The sequence below is a fragment of the Labrus bergylta genome, chromosome 1 (assembly GCF_963930695.1).
Source record: "Labrus bergylta chromosome 1, fLabBer1.1, whole genome shotgun sequence".
NCBI lineage: Eukaryota > Metazoa > Chordata > Actinopteri > Labriformes > Labridae > Labrus > Labrus bergylta.
The window spans coordinates 2,402,501-2,423,360 of NC_089195.1; the positions used below are offsets into that span (position 1 = coordinate 2,402,501).

Below are 20,860 nucleotides of genomic sequence, written 5' to 3' on the forward strand. Positions count from 1 at the left end.
AGGATTGCCAAAATTTGAGTTTTTTGTGTCCGGGCATCATAAAATGTCTGCAAAATTTCTAAATATTAATATTCAAACAGACTGACTAATTCTCTGACTTTTCAAAATTATTATGAATCCCTGAAGCATGGCACAAAATGATAAGAAAATAATATTCCAAGATAAAGCAGCTCCGCTCATCAATTTGCAGCATTTTCCATTTGTGTGTGTGTGCAATCTAAGATATCATTTAGAATAGCTCTCATCAGATGAAAAAATATGGCAAATGTTTGAGTGCAGAAATATTCTAGGCAGCACAAGCATGAGGCACTTACAGACACTACAGAATATCTTCCCCTTCATCGGGTTTGATTTTCTAAACGCCTTTGGTATGACTTAAAGCACAGTTTGACTTAAAGTTTACGAGTTAGTCTGAACCACCCTCACTTAGTAGATCATCCAGGGTCCTTTCCTACAGGGTCAATCCAACAGCTCCATATACACAGGTGAGAGAATATGTCTTTGTTTGTGTCTGTGTGAATACTGAAAGCAGCTTTGCATATTGTTGTCGGTTTTTTTTTCAAACCCGTTAGCTTAGTAGGCATGTTTAATGAACTGGAAAAGCGATGGTGTGGAAAATACACTGTTAATGTTTGAAATATTTAGTAAACGCACATCACAAAACAGAGGACTATTCTTTCTCTCCGGGGACCTCCGTTAGCAGACAGTTCGGATCCTCGAGGGGCTTTCTCTGTTCTGTTTTGTGCAGCAGTCATTAACTATCCATTAAAAAAACTCCATGACTCCTTAACTGTCAACAAGCCAAAAATAAAACAAGAATCCCGCACTTGGACAGGAAAAAAGTGACAATTACAGAGCTTGAAAAGATCATAATCACTGCTCTTCCCTACTTTCAGTGGAAGTGCCGCCTTTTCAAATTGTTACAACTTTCACAGACGAGAGACTTTTAGGGCTTTATCGCTAAAGGGTTTCAGCTGAGCTTTAAGCTGCTAACTCCACAAAGCTCGTTTGACAAAATTCATACAACGTCTGACCCAAATCTACTCCAAATCTTCAGGGAAATGTAGTTTTTTCTTGGCTATTTTTACTACTCCGCACTCCTCTTGTGAGTCCCAGTGCTTTACATGACACACTGAAGTGAACAGTTTGTGACAGCAGAGAGCGGGGTAAACATCTGCATGATATCGTCTCCTCAGTGGAGTCAACAGTCTGCGCTAATGGAGAGGGGGAAAGCAGAGAGACAGAGACGGGAGAGGAGAATGAGTGGGACAGGGAGCAGATATCGGGGATATGCAAAAAGAGGCTGACAGGCGGTAAGACAAGAGTTTAGGATGAGCGGAGGGGGTGAAAAGGGGAAACTGAAAGGTGAAGGTAAAAGCAGGAAAAGAAGAAGTGTCAAGAAGAAAGAAGCAGAAGAAGAGTAAAGTCAGGTCCCAGACAGTGTTAAGAGACAAAAGCGACAGACTAGGGGACACCAACACACAGAAAACATTACTCAATGACAAATATACTGAAACTGAAATTAAACTTTCCTTCAAAACCAAAACTTTGCCAACTCCTAAGTTTGATGGATATTATTGTGAACCACACAATAACATCTCAAGCATCTGCACTACAGTCAGGCATGGTCAGTGATTTGAGGAATGCAGCGACTCAACAGTCAACACGGTCTGTTTACATTCTCTGCATCGCGGTCGTGACAGAGCTTTTAAAGGTCTAGGCAAACGTTATCATAGCAGATGAAAAGAGAGCAGACAAATATGAAATATGGAACATAAAAAACTGTCAAAAGGAGGAGCAATACAGCCTTCCTTGATAGCACCTTTAAACTTAAACATTTGGCTTGTTGTGATCACTAAACACACTTGTAATATCATTCATTAGTTAAAGGCGGATGTGACTTTTTGATCCAGTAGATGTCGCCCTTGAGCACGAGCATTAAACCAAAACAAACTGCTGTTTGATGACACCTCCATTATTCTGAAACCTCTGCTCTCATCCAGCCACACACTTCCGACCCCTCTTCACTCGCACGAAGGAGTTATCAATTACTTCACCAGTCTCTTGCAATAATTGCACATAGAAAGCCTCTGATGGTGATAAAAAGAATAGAATGCAGTGCACCATTAAGCAACTTGAAGCGCAAGCAGCAGACAACATTGTCCTTTGCTCGAGCTGCGATTCCAGGTGGCCTGCATTGTTGTGTTAACATGCTAATGTTAGCACACTTTGGGTGTTATTCTTCTTTTCTCTAGTCCTTGACTAAAACAGCTTTTTACCCAAGGCTGTCCCGTACTTGTAAACATGAAGTAAACACGGCTCCGACAACAGTAAAGCTGACAGGACTCGTGCTTCTCACTGATTGTAGACAGCCATGACTCAGAGAGACGTTTACAGAGGTTATACTTGATTTATGTGTTGCACATTCTGCCTTTAAACTCATAGGTGTGAGCAGGATGCGCTATAGTACCGGCCCCCAGTCTTCATGTTAACCTTAACAACTGACCAAACGAGTGCAAGACCCAAAAAACTACGCGCACTGGTGTTTTAAGGGTTTTGGCCAATGATGGATCCAGTAGAGCCACTTTGTAATAACCCAACTTTACAAAAACAGGAATCAAAACTTGTATAAGGTGCCGCAAAGTTTGTGAAAAAATTCAGTGTCTTTTCAAAGCTACCTGTGCTTCTGTGTCAGAAACAAAGATGGCACCTCTGTTTATTAACATTGATTTTAAAAATGTGCATAGTATATTTATTTCATATATATATATATATATATACACACACACACAGGCCTATATATATATATTTTTTTACCTTGGTGTATTTTAAATCAACATTTGAGAAACACATACTTTTTATAAGTAACTACACAACCTCAAAATCTTAAAGTTTTACATTTATTTATAAGAAAATTAGAAAAGGCATTCTCTCTATTTTCATTGTAAAATGGTATTGTGAACTCAGCATGGTGATATCATATTGTGGATTGAGTGTATCATTACATCCCTAAAACTGATCTGTTTAATTAAGTCATTAAATCAGGAAACACATGTTGGTGAAGGCTGAAACAATAAGAACACCTTTACTTCTTCTTTTAACCATACTAGATCACAGCCTCCCGGGTTCATGTCCTGTATTTTTGGACTCATCAACCAAGGTAAGACCTCTTCATAGACATACAATTCATTTATTTTGGTTAAAGTTTGTACAGTGATCAGAAACAGTTTAACTTTCTATTTACACCTGAAATACATGTTCTTAACTAACCTTAACTTAAACCACAACCAAAGTGTACTCTACTCTAGGTAGAGCTTTTCTATTGCCAGTCTGAAGATAATTAAAGAAAATAAAAAGCTGCTGTACTTTCAAAGTACTTCTTTTTTTTTTTTTTTTAAGATCGAGAGAGGATGCGTCCTGACCCGAGGAGACCGCCCTGACATATAGACAGAAGGCAAATATTGTATAATACACAGTCTGTAGTCAACATTTGGACAATTACCAGACAAATAAAAGTAGTTCAACAATTTTCAATCATTCAGTCTGTTAGTTATGTTTTAATTTTTTTAAGAATAATAAATGCAAAAAAACACAGGAGGTGCAATTACTCTTAACTTGAAATGACCTGTGTGTTTAAAAGTAGCATGTTAGAAACATTTTTTATAAAACTGGTGCCTGAGATGAGGGCAGAAAGCGAGTGTGGTTGTGAAAAGAGCAGCTGCTGTGTTTCCTTGGTTGTGATCGTTGTTGCTGCTATTTTTGGAACCATTCAGGAAGTGATCTACAGACAGGCTGCTGCTGACGGACTACTCAGCTCAACTAAACAAAGCTCAACTCATCAGGAACCAAAACAAGGAGAACTGAATAGAACAGAGAGACAGTGCCTGCAGAATAAAGAAGGTCAACTCTTTATTCTGCAGGCACTGTCTCATGCATTCTGTATTAAAATCTTCTTTTATCGTTGTTGTACAACTCAGTTAACTTTTGAGTACTAAGTTAACCATGAAACACTGGCTGCTTATCAGATGACATGCTGAAACAGAGCTTGTACTGTGTGTGATCCAGTCTCAGAGAGGGATGATTGTTACCCCTCCCTGGTTTAACTTTGTACAGATCTGACCTTTCATTCGCACAAATACTTCAAGATTCAAGTTACACCAGATTGTATCGGCTATAACTCACAGCACTGAGCATCAATCATTTAAGCACTCCTGTTCAACACACCTACTGTTACCTTTGTAACCCTCAGCTACTCTCACATGTTGGTGCATTTTAACCCGAGAGGATAATGTGGGGTAAAAAAAAAAAAATCACAATCTAGAGAGCAATAATAATTTCTACTTGAAAGAATCATCATTGATGAACCGCTATCAACATTAACTTACATCAAACAAGAAACAACGACCTTCTGTTTTGTCACACGTTTTGGTAAGGGGTGTGATGTGATTCAGCGGGTAACTTGAAAAAGCAAGGTTAGATTAGAAAAAAAAATCTTCTTTTTCAGAGTTTTCAATCTCTTCACACAGCTTTAAATGAGCAGAGGGAGCTTTGTGTCAAGTGGGTGTTAATAAAGGGGCAAACCCGTTTCTGTGAACTCAATGAGATGTCACTAGAGCCCGACCTATAAATCAACCAGCCGAGACTTGAGCTTATAAAGCTTTTCTAGTCTTCTGACTACTCAAAGTGCTTTTACACCGAATGTCACACCTACACATTCACACACTGATGGCAGAGGTAACTATGTAGTGAGACTATCAGAACTAACTAATCCCATCCTTCGGGATTAAGTGTCTTGCCCAAGGACATGTGGCTTCAGGAGCTGGGGATCGAACCCACCAACTGAGTCACAACCGTCTTTAAAACATCATGAGACTATTGATATCTACTAATTTTATCTACAATATGCCAATATAACAAGGTTTATTCAATTTAAAGGTTTTATTTTTATATAATTTGTATTTATAATTGTTCATTTCTAAGTTACAATTGGTGTTTTAGTGCACTCTTGTTACTCTGGCTTTTGTTCAACTATAGAATTTTTTTTTTTTAAAGAATCTTGTCTTTATTATAAACCTTTCATAAGTGTAACAGCATTCGAGGGATCAATGCAATATATCTATCCATCTAAGATTGAAGATAGATCTAAGAAATGTATCGGCTGATATAGCGACGTACAGTACCTAAAATCGGTATTGGCCCCCAAAATTCCATATCGGTCGGGCCCTACCTGGTTCTGTGTGTTAACAAGCATGCTTAAGGTTCTTACAGCAATTAAACAGTGATCAGTCTAATCATTTATTCTTTGATGATAAAGACAAAAAAAGCAGACACTGACAGCATACATCTTTGAGACGACTTTTCAACTGAACGTGTTGCCCTCAGGTGCACTTTAGACAAGTCATCAGTCAATCACTGCTGCTGCAGTACTCGTAACAATCCAAGTCTGAAATCATCTGGTTTGAATCAGTTATGAGACAGTAGCATAGCAACCATGTTGCTAACTGTCCACAAGGTGAATATCCACCCTCTCACTGTCCAGCTTAAGCCCACTGTGTCCTAGCTCCATCATTCCCTCTGCAGTATTATCAGATGGGTGTTTTTCTCCAGCACCGCAGCCACTGTGGCACAATTACCCCAACTGCTGCACTAATGGCTATTGCTGCAACTGAGGGCCCCACACACACTTGCACAAGCAAACATTCATAAAAAATTCATGACACTGGCTCAATGATTGTGCAGGAGGTCTGGCCAGCCTTGGAAAGAACAACAAATCATTTGACAAAGGAGGGAAGAAGCCCATGATACAGAGGTGAAGATTCTGTGCAAAATGATGCAAAAAAACACAAACAAACAAAGAGATGCAGGCATGCAGGTTGTGTAAATAATTATCAGGTTGAGTTCAAACAGATTACCTGTGATTACACAGATATGTGTGTGTACAACATGTGTGTATATGTGTCTGTGTGTTGCTGCAGCCGGTGGGGTAGGTAATTCCTTCTTAGTGTAGGATTTCTTCCTGCCACCGACCTGCACTGAGAGAGCTTTAGAGGACTAAGCCTGCTAGCTGAGACTGAACCAGGGATCACCAGAGAGATGGAGCGGAGAGATGGAGGCAGGGATGGATTGAAAGGGAGGGAGAAAGGAAAGCACAGGTGTGTGTGAATGATCAAAAGGAAGTAAGGAGGAAACATTACAAAGGGGAATAATGAAAGGTCAAGGAGGAATAGAAGCAGAAATGAAAATGCAGCTGTGAATAAGCTGAGGAAGCTTTGTGTTGGCTTGATGTAGAAACAAAGGGGCAACCAAGGCAGAGGAGGGACAAGTGATTGAGTGCAGGTTAAATGGATCCTGATTGATTATGAGTTATAACAGACAAACTGGTTACAGGAAGGTCAGTGAGCTGTTAGCTGGTGCAAACAGGAAGCTGAAACTGCCCTCGAAGCGGAGATGACATTTCCTCAGTGTTCACCGCTGACTAAATACTCTTTTACTGTGTGCATAGAAATACATGATGAAAGTTCATTTTGGCAACCTGTGCATGCATCTTCTGGTTGAAAGTAACCAATTCACAAAGGGAAATACTGCACTTTCTGACTCACAAAATATATTTGACAGCTTTAGTTACGACTGACTTTAAACACAAATAAGATAAGCTTACTTATTGCATTGCTAAAGATCGCCTTATTGTTTTTGAAAGTGTTTGGCCTTGAAACCCTCAAAGCTGAGCTTTCACCCTAATCATATTTCGGATGTTATGAGTTGTTGGTAATTCCACTAAGGAGGCATTTCCTTTCTGGTTTGAATAACAAACGCCAAAAAGTCAACTTATTCATTTACCTTTCACAAAAGACAACAACAAAGAGGAAACTTGACCGGTTCATTTGATCAGTGTGAACACAAACGTACTGTACTTGCACTGTACTCAGGTACTGTGCTCTAGTCCGCTTGTAGAGGTGGTCTCGGGAACGATTCACTTGTACTCGAGTACAGTCCGCAGGAGATGTGAACACAACCGTGCTCAAACAAGGAAATGGACCTCTATGTGACATTGTTCGAATTGGCTCGCTTTAAAAAAACGTTCAGCATGGGCCTGTTTCATCCTCTGAGCTGTGGAAATAGGAAGAGGGTCGTTGTGGGCATCTCAGAAATAAATAAAAAAACAAGCCTGCCATTGGTTGCCATGGTTGCTTCCCCTTTCTTTCTTCTTTTTGGATGGATTTGCAAACCAATTATGTGCATTGTGCCACCTGCTGTATCTGACTGCTTACATGTGCAAGTGTACTTGGGCATGGAACAACGTTACTAATGTGAACGCAGACCAGCGGGGAGGGGAGAGAAATCACGATCGGATATGGTGCAAACAATTGTGGCTAATGTGAAAACGCCCTAAAAAGCTGTGATCTTTTGGAGATATCAATCACAAGGTAAGACGATACCTGACGGTACAGTTAAAAAAATAAAAAAGCTTCACCTCGGCATCCCTTTGAAAGTTGCTTACCCCATAGTGCTCTTTTAGCAGGATCTTTTACATTTGAAATACTTTTGGTCAGAATATTTTGAAGTAGGATTTTTAAATGAATGGCTTGAAATGGAATGTGTTTATTTTTTTGGATGGTAACCATTAATTTCAGGAGAAAACAACAGTAACACTGTACTAGTTACAACAGAAAGGATCAAACATAGACCTGTTTTAACAGATTGTAACAGTACATTGCCTCTCAAGGTTTATGCTTAAGGGAAAATCAAGGTCACTTGAGATGTTTTATCCATTTGTCAGGTTTACACTGGTTACCTGCAAAGCAATACTGAGTCCTGAAACTACCTCTCCAAAATGAGTCAAGAGAAACGTCTGGGGAGAACTGCCAGAACTGAGCAGTGTTTGGCTAACTAGTGGCAGCTTCTGCTGTGAAAGCAGATGGTAACATAAGCTAATGTTGGTTAACAATGCTTCTGATCAGCTTAGATACAAACCCATAATATAATGACAATATGCACAATAATACCAAGTGACTAAGATAAAAGTTTCTCAAGTGGCATGAAACATCTCATCCTGTATCATACAGTGAATGTGTATATATGTATATGTTATTGTTATTGTGAAATGAGCCTTTGCAATAAACACACTGTGAATGTCTTTATTTATCACGTTAAAAAAAAAACACTTCTACTGTGGTCAAAAAAAGCTTTTTCCCTCAGCATGTGTACATTTGACCAGTTTTACAATGGCCATGCACTATTCTGCTAAAACTGATGAAGCTAAAATTAGCTTTCAGCTACTGTCAGATTAATTAGTGCCAATTTAGTGGAGTGTAGTTCAATACAATACAATACAATAAAATGTATTAACTGGACCATTTTAGAGCATATAGCAGACCTGTGCAGGTGATTCAGCTCCAAGTAAAACACTGTTGAACAGTAACCTCTGAGGGCCCGTTTCTTCTGTATTAAATCTGCAAACATTTAACTCTGGACTAATGTTAAAATCATGTACTCTGAGGGGGCAGGCCTACAAGTATCCAACTATTCATAGACAAAGGTAGTGTAGTAGACAATGTGGGATGTTCCATGTCAGATCTCCCCTACCAAGGTCACTATTTTAAAGAGCCTAATTTCCTCACTGGTGGTCCTTTTCCTCACAAAGTTGGCTGAGGCTGTTTTTAATTTAGCCCTTCTGGGGTGGGATGGTGGTGTGTGTGTGTGTGTGTGTGTGTGTGTGTGTGTGTGTGTGTGTGTGTGTGTGTGTGTGTGTGTGTGTGTGTGTGTGTGTGTGTGTGTGTGTGTGTGTGTGTGGATATCATGTGCTAAATGTCAGTTGATAAAACAAAAACTTTTCACAACATTCGGTCAAAAAGAAAATCACTGACATCACACATTTACTCAAATATTCACTCAAACAGCTTCACACATATTGGCTCAAACACACACACACACACACACACACACACACACACACACACACTTGCAGACCTTTGTGGTGGATCACAGCACCTAGGCATCTCTGATAACAACCTCATCTATATTTTACCATTTAGCTGTTGGTGTCTGCGCATGAGTACATCAGGGGTTAGAGGAACAAAGATGGGTTCCCACTACTCTGGTATAAATAATGTAAATTCTAAACAGCCATTCAAGAGCTTCTTTAATGCTTTACTACCTTTTGTATTCAGAGGGGCAAGTCAGCAGCCGTCTAACAAAATCCAAACAAAAGGACAGAACCAGCACACAAACAACCAGCACAACAGTCCGAAGATACTTAACAAGTCCTGGCAGTGGTTGTCTGTTTACTTCAGTCTCTCAGTGAGTCAGTGGCTTTGTTGGATTTTAGATATATTCACAATAGTGCAACAATTTTAGAATAAAGCTTTTTTAACACAGCGTTAAAAACACAGACAAATCTCGGCCGTGCATCCTAAAAAAAAGACAACATTCTTCAGTTGACATCACTGCATGGGCTCAGGAACACTTCCAAAAACTATTGTCTGTGAATTCAGTTCATTGCAGCTGAAACTCTACGTGTATATACCAGATGAAGAAACACTGCTGCCCTCTCTGGGTCCAGGCTCATTCAAAATGAAGTGAAGCAAAGAGGGAAACCTTCCTGAGGTCTGATGAGTCAAAACTTGACTTTCTGTTTGGAAAGCTCTGACCTAAAGAGGAGAGGGACGATCCAGCTTGTTATCAACGCACAGTTGAAAAGCCAGTGTGCATGCTAGTACGGGAGTCCATAAGGGCACAAGGAAAGTGTAACCTGCACATTTCTGAAGGTATACCATTTATGCTAAATCAGGTTATGGAGACAACTTCTTTTTCAGATAAATCCTTGCTTTATTAAGCAAGACAATTCCATAAGTAAATTCTGCATATTTTACAACAGCATGGCATTAGCATTAGTAAAAGAGTCCAGGTGATAAACTGGCCTTCCTGCTGTCCTGACTTGTCACCTTTTGAAAATGTGTGGCTCATAATGAAGAGTAAAATAAGACAAAGACCTTTAACTGTTGAGCAGCTGAAATCTTAAGTTAAGCAAGATTGGTAAAACATTGTATTTTCAAAATGACAGAAACTCCGGGTGCAGATGGCCTAGCGGTGAAGTCGTGCCCTGTGCATGGAGGCTGTAGTCCTCCAAGCGGGCAGCCAGTGTTCAAGCCTGACCAAACGCTCTCCCAATTTCCTACTCTATCCACTGTTCTGTATAAATAAAAACATAAAACTCAAAAATGACAGAAACTGGTCTCCTAAGATCCCCGAACACAAGCAGTGTTGTTGAAAAAACATGAGCGGTCCCGATTCTTTTAAAACATGATGTCGGCATAAAGAAACAAAAAAAAAATTCCATTGCTCGGATTCAATATTTCATACGTTGTCTTCGTGCTATTATGGGGTTTCAATGTTTTGAAAATCATCACATTGTTTTCACTGATATAGCACTTGTCTATGATAAGTCCAGATTAGTTGCACAGATATTAGCACACTTTGGAGAACACAGCACAGTCCGTATTGTATGGCAGCCTGGAAAATCTATTAGAGGGGAACCTGATTCTGTATCATTCTTCTCTGCTTCAACAAACAGCAGCCAGCAGGTGTTTTGCCTGAAGAGTCCGTGCTTACGTCAGCGTAGGTTTACATACCTTTTGTCAAATGTCATCAAGTGTGGCTGATCGGTGTAGAGGAAGATCGAGGCTCTACTGGGCAGCGCACATGTTTGTAAATGTGTAAGAACTCTGCAGCTCAGAAAAACACATGTTGGAGAAAAGTCATGCATGCAACCCTCTTTAAAATACCAGACAGAAGTTTAAACATTGAAGTGTTTAGCAGGAAGGTGAGAAGACTAAAAAGTGATCATGAAGTGGTTTAGAAAATATTTGTGGACTGAAAATGAACTGGGCCTCGTGCCATACACTGTTTAACCATCACTCATTATGTCGGTATAGCGCCTACTAAAAGGAAGACAAAGCTTGTAAGTGTGGGTGTGACAGAAGAATTGCTAACTGTTAATATGATGTTAAAGATATTTACTTTGACTTTAAGTAACTCAACTTTTAAAAGCTCCACAGGTTTGTTGTGCAGGCTGCAGCTTACAAGAAGGAAAAGTGTTCCCTTACTTATTCAAGGTTCTGTGTGTGTTCCTCTAGCACATGTGAACAAGCGTGGGTGGAAGGGAATGTGGTCGCAGCCGCCCCCAATCAAAAACATACAGCATGTGTGTGTGTCATGGGACTGAGCGACAAGGGTGAAAATAACCTTTTTTTTTTTTTTTTTTTTTAAGTGACAAAGTTTGAAACAAATTGCACACCCGAGCAGAGAGTGACAGGTTGGAGAGACGTAGAGGGAGTTTGAGAAGTTGGCATGTTATGAGTCAAAAAACAGCATGTGTGTGATGTCACGGCTGTGTGTCGACGTCACACCCTGCCTGTCTGCGTGTGTATTTGTGTGTCAGCTCTTTGCCAACTCACTGGGTTAAATATAGCACTTGGGCAACAGTCCCAGCTGACATTAACAATGCTATAGCCACCAAGACCCATCTACACCGCATTAGAGCTGTACTGACGCTGAAACCGGAGAAGTGTTGAACAGAGGGAGGGAGAGGAGAGGAAGGGAGGTAGGAGAGGAGAGGAAGGGAGAGGGACAGGGAGAGGGAAGGCCTCAGATTCATGAAAACTCAGCCGCCCACACTCTGGCCTCTGTTGCCAAGAGTCGAGCAGGACAACAGTGTGTGTGTGTGTGTGTGTGTGTGTGTGTGTGTGTGTGTGTGTGTGTGTGTGTGTGTGTGTGTGTGTGTGTGTGTGTGTGTGTGTGTGTGTGTGTGTGTGTGTGTGTGTGTGTGTGTGTGTGTGTGAGACATTCCTCTGTGAGGTGGATGCCAAAGGAGTGAGCAGAGCTGAAGACAGTCTGTCCTAAGCTACTGTGTCTTAGTGGGGCTAACGAGCCCCTCACTGTGCACCTCGGCCTTGCAGCTGTGAACTTGTTAACGATTAGGTAATCAGATCTGACTGGATGTTTTGTCAAAAAGTACATGTCACAAATCTGTTTTTTAACAATATCATGGCCCGTCGGTTAGGAGACACGTGCCTGGAACTGAAAGGTCACAGTTTTGATCTTCACAGCAGCGGCTCCTATGGGCTTCCATCAAGAACGCAACAAAAAGAAACCTGCCTGCTTCTAGAAACAGAGTGAAAACATGACAGCAACATGTTCTGTTGTTCGTCTGTGCCACGCAGCAGCACATCATGTTGAGAGACTGAAAGCAGCCACAGTGAAGTTAGACAGCTGACCTCTTTTCAGTGATAGAAAACTTGAACAAAATTCAGATTTTAGTGTCACCATTCTTGAAATCATTTGAAAGACAAAACAGGGAGAATACAGATTTTGAACAATAGTGACCTCAACAAAGACTGGGATGTGTTTTGTGGATGCTGTTCTTGTTATTAATAAATCTCTCTCCACCATCATACTCACACCTGATCCCTGTGCGTTGTCTAACATCAGACAAAAAGACAGATGATATCTAACAGGGCCGTTTGAAAGAATCCAGCTGTATGATTAAATGTCATGATACTGGGATTATTATTCAGTATTGCCATATGACACTGTTAGCGAGGTGAAATATGCAACAGTGTTTGTTCAAACTATTTTTAGAAAAACTTCAAAATAACACCCCTTAAACACACAAAAAACTGGAACATTTTTATGCACTTATGCAATCAGAACACTGGAATCTGTCTCCATCCCAGTGTCTGAAACCTCCACTCTCCTACGACTACTTGTTGTGCAGCCTGAGCAAAGAGCTACCTTTGCATAAAAAGAGGATGTTAAAAGATACTTACATATCATAACACTTAAGTGTAATGATTTTATTCTTACACCTCATCATTTCTATCACGGAAAGATAACTGCAGGATGCCTATTCTGTTTATTTCAAAAGTTAAGCTCATGCTAAGTTGTTGCACAGCGCTCTCCTTTCCAAAATGAGAAGTTGAAAAGTATGATGTTCTCGAATGTAACCCATCAAAACCAGCACCAACTGTGCACAAGTACTGACCACGCATGGAACATTGTGATGATTTAAAGAATGAATGCATTGAGGATTACATGAGCGCTACATTTTTTTTCTCCCCTTACTACGAAGGATTTGTACTTGATGTAATCTGTTAATATGACTCCTGTAGTTACATAGATATGAGGTATTTTTTGAACTTTTATAGCACATACTGCAGGTTTCTTAAAAATAAAGAACATTTCCTTTGATTGGTTCATCATCAATCTCCAACTCTCACTAACTCACAAGAGACGACAGAGGCTAACCAAACTCCCTTGTCACAGCTCTTGTGATTCCCTCACGGTATCTGTGTATTTGCAGTGTCATTATTGAAGTGGAAGCATGTGTGTGGTGTGGCCTCAGATACATACACTCTGCAGGTACATTGTTAACCCCTGTGCACAACTACATATCCAGATTTAAGCTTACTATGATGAAGGCCTGCCTCGTGATGCTAACAGAAAGGTGCATATCCCATCTAGTCAAGGTTTTATATCTTTGATAAAAGGAGCCATTCACTGTGTTTTAGTAGTTTGGTGGTCAGTCATTTTGGATTGACAGGTCAGGTGCCTGCCAAATCAGCACCCTTGTTATTGGTTAGATTTGCATGCAGATATCGTATGAGCTGGACGCATGGTTCTGTTTCAAGTCATCGGTGAGAGCAGCTCAGAAAGGACATGCACCATTAGTCCCTGTCATAAGCCATCCATGTCCAGGTGCATTTTGAATCATGCAAGTTAAACGTCCGTTCATTTAGTTTGTATCACTGTTTTGAAATTCCAGTTTGAATCCACAGCCCTTACTGGAAAGCTTGAACCCCGGTCCATTTTTAACCCGCTCAAGAGAGAGAGAGGCTGGTTCTCCAGGTTCCTCATGCCAGGACTGACCTGGGGAAAACTGCTTTTAGTGTTAGTGCTGCAAACTCCTGGAACATTTTACAACAGGACCTGAATTTGAGCACTTTTATCCCTTAGGACACTTTAGAAATATTATTTTGAACTGCCCATTACCTGACTGTAACTGTTTTATTTGATTTTAATTACTGACTTATCACTGTAGTCATTTCAAGCTTTTAAATTATTTTAGTGTATATATCTTATTGTTCTTATTGCTCTTTTATTGAATTTATTTTCTGTAGTAGCTTAATCTCATTTCTTGTTGTTTATCATTTATGTAGGTTTTCTCGACATCATTGTAAATGAGGGTCGCTCCGAGAACTTAAATAAAGGTTGATGATGACATAAAGGCCTCGAGGTCTGTTAGCAGCACACTAATGCTCACAACAGTAATCACAGGAGAAGCTAGGTGTAATAGTTCTAAATTCTGCACAGGTCAGGATCATTAACGAGTTGTCTACAACGACTAATGTCTTCTATTTCTTATGTTGTCTTGTCAAATAGCTGACTTGATAATCATCAGTTTGCATGGTTAACTCATATGATCAATGGGTATGCTATTACCCTCTTCGTTAACATTACTACATCACTGCTTGTGTTCTGACCTTGTTTGTTTGTTATTGCTCTATCGTGGACCTACACACCTATTTGTTGGGATGCATCCCGAGAGTAACACCCTCCCAACAAACTTTCAACTCTTCACTGCAAAATCTTTGGATTATTTGGAGCGTAACGAAGAACACTGCTGATGAAGGTCTTGTAAGGAACTGTGTGTGTGTGTGTGCACGCAATGGAGAGGGGGCTTACAACACACCTTCCCAATCCTTCAAAGAACCATAATTACCAGCTGTTATAAAGTGCCTGCAAGTCTGACACTGTCGTTCTCACCAGTTGTCAAAACTAACAGAATTTTGTGGATGACTTATCCAGAGTATATGCGGCTTTAAAATATGCATATGTTGGGTATGGAGCTATTATTGTAGCAAAACTATTTGAATATGCGTACACAGATCCACAAATGCGTATACTACTCTGCAAATATGTAGACCAATTTCAAAATATTTACTCATTTATTAATGGCAGTGAACTTTTTCAGCTGTAAATCCTGAAAATACACACAAATGATCGCTTACAACTGAGGCGGGCCTCTCCATTGGCTGTCATTTCACGTGACTTTTGCAACACTCCTGCCGTGCAAGATCCACAAATGTGTGTGTGACGATCTGCAAACACATTAGTGGGGTCAGCCAGCAGTTGTCCTGCTCTCTCTCTCCCCACTTTTCCAATCCCTCTACTGTCTGCTACCCAATACAGGCAAAAGACCGTCACACTTATCTTAGATTCACAACTAATCTTTTCCATGTGTGAATGTACACTTCACTATCCCAATGTTAGCATGCTGTGATACATGGTTTATGACAGAGAGCACAAGAGAAGCAACCCTCTCTTTATCAGACAATAACACATGTGCATGTGAAAGTGATTTTGATATCAGAGAAATGATAAATAAATATGTTTTACATCAAACAATATGTCCACTTAACCCATAGTTACTCCTCTTTATGCATTGTAGTTTTCTTATTCCTTAATGATGTCAGAGAAATGGTGGGAAAGAGACTCTGTGACTTCTTTGCCTTTCTTCTCACTAATATTCAGCCTATAAACATAAACACACACTTTCCATAATTATAGGCTAACCCCTGCCACGATGTGGGTGTGTCTGAGAACCATTAGACTAAAAGCACAGTGTGCTGGAACCCACCTGACAATACAAGGGCCTCAAAAAATATCTTACTTCAGGACAATTTGAACCCTAGAATTACAAGTCTATATCACTTAAATGTATAATGACAATCTGCCTGAACAGGATAACCAAATTCTTTGCTTAGACAAACACACTTCTGCTGCTTTTAAACTCTTAGAAACGCACGCATTTACACATTTTTATCCATTTACTTTTTTCTACAGTGGGACATTCCTGACACTCTTTAAACAGATAATTTAGCATGTTAACTCTTCTAAACATCCAGTGCAGTAGCATACACACATCATAGTCATTTGTGTCACTTTACATTTTACAATTTTGAGTCTTTTAATACAAAGAGATGAAATGAGCATCTTTGCCTTAACGTGAACGTGATTTAGATGTAGACGACACTGCGTTCAAACAGACCCCTCTTCAAGCCAGTCTACTACCTAAAACATAACCCTTCAGATAAAGGCCATCTGTGTGCACTAGTGCATGTGATGTGTGTAGTTAAGATTAACAGTGTACTTTGCTTCCCTAGAAAGTCGGATTCTGCAGTGACTACATACAGCCATCTAGCTGCAGCTTTTTCCTACAGAGGGAAAAAAAACTGAGAAGGATGGCACATTTTTCTCATATTCTTTTCCATTTCTAAAATTCATGCAATATTAATGCCACAAACTTACAATGTTATATTTAAAATAAAATAAAAGATAACATCATCAGGACCTCTGTGGGTGCTGTGTTTATGCGTGTGAGCGAGGTGTCACAATCAGTGACTGGGAGAGGAGCCGAGGGATGCCACTGTGTCTTTAAGCTGTAATCCCTCCATTCTCTGAGCATTTGTTACCGACCATCTAATGGGCGGTTCAGTTTAATGTCCACAAGGGCCGCTGGGAGGTCTAACGCTATTAAAATCACTGCTGCTCTCTCTGGCTGTAGCCGGTCAGGCTCGCAAGGCTCTTAAATAACAACTGAGGTTGCCTCCAAAATTAAAGACGGTCTGATTTTAGCATTTCAAAAGGGAAGGAACTGGGCTCATCGCGGCAACAAAAGGGGATAACAACGTTGACATTCCCGACATGTATCCTTTGGTCTTTTCTAAAAGGGAAACCGGAGAGCTGCACACAAGAGATGCAGTGTGTGAGCAGGGATCGTTGCACAGCTTTACCAGTGTCCAGCTCCATCTCTGACATGCAAACAATGGCAGCAAAGCATTAGGGCTTATAAAACCATAAAATCAGATTGTTTAATAGTCTGGTCTGCAAAGCTTTTTTATAAATAACAATTGAAGACAATACTCTGAACCAAGATCCTCAAACAACAGCAATAAGGAACTCAACAGCCTCCATCAGTTACCACTGCCCCCTACCAACAGGAAATCACTGTAGCATCCCTTTAAATTCTGCTGAGACTCAACTGGACTATAGTGTGCACATAACCTCAAACATCACAAGGACATGCAATCTTACAGTATTAAAAAAATGTTTACTAGCCACTGTGGCCATCACTTGAAGTGATCTACAAGAGGGTGGCAAGGTGACTGTGTTATGGTGTTTTGTGCTCTAACATTCTCCAGTCTCCACAGAGTTGCAAAGTGCTGCTGCAATGATCAAGGAAGCAATTTTGCAATGTTAAGGCTGCCTGTCTTTGCAGAACAATCTGAACTCGAAAACAAAGAACAAAAAAAAAGGAGAAGTTGTTTTCATGCAAACAAAAAAGGCAGCCAGCCTCCAGAAGTTAGTCAAAAGTTTCTAAGGTGGGAAAAACTTCACATGGTAATTAGCAGTACCATCCAAACTTTCAGCCCTCCTTTGTGCATAAAGAAGCACTGATCTTGCAAAAAGATCAAATATCAGCTGTCAGCTTGTCATTTTTCCAATCCTGCGGAATTACAAGCCCCTCAGCCTGTTTTCTTCAACAAGAGGCTGCTATTCTTTGTCAACAAAAGCACTAGTTGGCACTCTGGTTTGAAAAAGTGAAGTGTGTGTTTCCAAAGCAATTGCCAGCGCTTAGAGAACGTGTTTTCAACAAGTTTGCACTGTGGTGAGCAAGTAGGCTAGTAGTAGTGCAGTTTGCACTTGGGGGGGGGGGGGGGGGGGGTGTCCATGCTTTTTTGGAGACAGGGAGATGGAGGGCAAAAGGAAAGAAATAGGGTATACTAGAGTGTGTGCTGTGTTGGGGGGCAGACTCAGTGAAAGCTTGTCTTACCGCTATAAGCGTGTTATTCCTCTGTTCCGTGGAGGAGGCAGAGTCCGGGTCCGGCTGCTTGCTCAGCGGCTGCTTGCTGCTGCCACTGCCGCCGGTAGACTTCTTGGCCCTTTGCTCCAGACTCCGCTGGTACAGGCTGACCGTCTCCCTCCGCTCGATCTCCAGCTGCTCTGCGTGGGCTTGCTGGTACCTGTTCTCGCAGTTGACGTGGTGTCTCCTGCAGCCCTCTATCCGCTGCCTCAGCCTCTCCACCACCGTGCTGTGCTTAGGTATGCCCACCACTGCCCCGCCGGGCACCACGCTCCCACCGGCCGGGTTCATGCTGTTGTTGATGCAGATACTGCCGTTGGGTCCGGCAGCGGGGGAGGCGAAGTCCCCCATCACTGGGCCGAGAGGCTGCTATTTTGGAAGAACTTTTCTCCCCCCGTCAGCTCGCCGCCACCGCCGGCCACCACCACCTCCGGCCGCCTCCTCCTCCACCTCCACCACTCTCCGTCTCTGTCCTCCCCGGGTTTAGGGGGTCCGAAGCGGGCTGGGCAGGTGACGGTGGGTCAACCCGACGACTGCAGCTTAAGTGAGCACTCACCGGGGAAGATTTAAAGGGCTGCACGCCAGGCGGTCATACGGTTTAAGGGGCTGGCGAGTGACCGTTTCTTCTTCCCTGTTTTCAAACAAACCGATAACACTAGTAACACACAGCCTGCGAGAGACGAGAGCAAGCCTCAATTCAACAATACCGCCGCGTCCACGCTGCTAACAGAAACTGGAAAATATCAACAATACCGTGAAGGTCTGACCGTAAGCAGGCTCTCTCCGGTCATACACACACACACCGTCCCGCGGAGCAGCAGCAACAGTCCACTCGCCGTTTCGCAGCGTTGTCCTTTGAGAAAAAGTTTTGCTGCCTGAACCGAACAGGCTCGGAGTTTCCCAGTGAACTTGCATCTCATATGGTTTTGGTTTAAAAAAGAAATCCCGGTTAAATGTGTTGCCGAGTTGGGTTAAAGACCACCAAAGCGCCCTCGGTAGTCCGGTTTGTGAGGCAACGAGAGTCGCCTAGACGGCGCAAAACGCGGATATTGGAAGCAGTGGCGGAAGTCTGTAGTCACTGGCTGCCGTCTGCCACCATCACAATAATCAGGTCCGCTTCTCCACCATGCCAGCGGAGTGATATCAGGACAGGAGTTGAGTAAAAACCAGCTAAAGGCTGTGAGGAGCCCGCTGATGGCGCATCAGAAAACCCGGAGTGGAATCCGGGGTATCCCGGAGAGGACCCGGATGCTCTCACTTACAAATTTAATATCCCAGTCGCAGCATATTAACACCCCTGGACAAACACAGTTATGGTGGGAAAAAAATGGTGTGATAGCGTATATTGGCTAGCTAGAAAGCAAATGATTAATTTATTAGCCGATTTAAACGTTTCTTACAGGGGAATGATTTAACATAGTGGAAACTTTTTAATACAATTTAGGCTAGTTGTGAAAACGTACAGAAATGCCTGCACGTAGCCTAATAGGCTAATATTCATATTTAGACCCATTAGGCGGTTTAGAAAAGCAAAGGAAAACCAAAAGGTCAGCGACCACAGCAAAAACAGGAAGTAGCCTACATGAAAAAAAAAACCACAAGCCCAGTAATAGGCCTATTAGATACAAATGAAAAGTCATCAGCAGGTACATTTATTAAAATGTGGAGTGTTAACCACATCTGTGTCATGTGTGTAGCTCTTTAAAAATGTTCATGAAATGCATAATCCCATCATGTTTTAGTGTGACAGTGACATAAACTGGACTGCATCTACAGAAAAATCAGGCACATCAGCTCCTTCTTATTTTTTTTAACATACTTGCTCAGAATTTAGACATTTGAAAAACTTTTGAAATAACTGTTGCAAAAAAAGGGTTAGGGTTACTGGGATAAGGTTTCAGACTTCTCTATGTGTATATCATGATGCTTTTTATCTGGCTAATAAATCAGTTCTTACATATTTAAGCCAGAACTGATAACACTGACATAAAAATAATAATCTTCCTATGATGTAAGCTTCTTTTAGCCTGATCGTGAGCTGCATTGTGGGGTATTGGGGGTAAGGGATATAAATCATGAAGTTTTCTTTGCACAATACTGAAAAATGTGCAGTGTAAGTTAGAATCAAAGATCTGAACACAGGATTGAGCATATCCATTAAGTTTAAACTTCACTGTTTCCTTTACAATAGTTTACCATACTTCATCTTATGTTAACAAAAAAATGGATAAAGATATAGTAAAAGTAAAAATGATTGATTAAAATTTTGATGAAATGACATCATGCAGCTAAATCTCTGAAAAGTGAGAAGCACAGGAGCATGAACAACAGCAAATAACTGTTTTGGAGTGTTTTTTTCCCCAAAGAATCTAAAACAGACTAAAGTAAAACAAATAGTTGGATGTAGTTTTCTGTAAATCCTCATGAGTTTTCTATTAGCACTATACTGATCAAATGCCCAACAGTCAGCAAAGTTTTAGTTCCATTAGATGAAGAGAGCAGTGGGGATTTTTGATTCACTAATACTTTTGAATTTATTCCTTTCATAATGAAGAGTGAGAAACTGGAAAGGAAATCAAAGATAACACTTTTTTTTCTAAGGTACTGCTCTGCCTGTATTATGTCATCCATGTGATTAACACCTCTCCATCATCAGGACTTTATATTACTAACAATATTATAAATGATCTTAAGAGCAGTAAACACATGACTGATGACTGTTTGTAATATAAAGTCATGTTATGAATTACAGGAATTCATAAATTGTCCTCCTCTTTACCCCGCTCTCTCCTCTCCTCTTGCTCTCTCTCTCCCTCTCTCTCTCTATCTCCTCTCGCTCCCTCTCTCTCTCTCCCTCTCGCTCTGTCTCTCTCTTTTTCTCTCCCTCTCTCTCTCTCCTCTCGCTCCCTCTCTCTCTCCCTCTCTCTCTCTCTGTCTCTC

General features: G+C 41.1%; 1 protein-coding gene across 1 annotated transcript in view; it reads right to left on the reverse strand.

Annotated features, from left to right (window-relative positions):
* maml3 (mastermind-like transcriptional coactivator 3) overlaps positions 1-20,802 on the reverse strand; it is a 114,491-nt gene extending 93,689 nt beyond the window's left edge. The window contains exon 1 of the mRNA XM_020653699.3: positions 17,891-20,802. Coding sequence (XP_020509355.1) covers positions 17,891-18,271 — 381 coding nt within the window. The 5' untranslated portion in view covers positions 18,272-20,802. The remainder of the gene's footprint in view (positions 1-17,890) is intronic.
* Between the last annotated feature and the right edge of the window lie 58 nt (positions 20,803-20,860).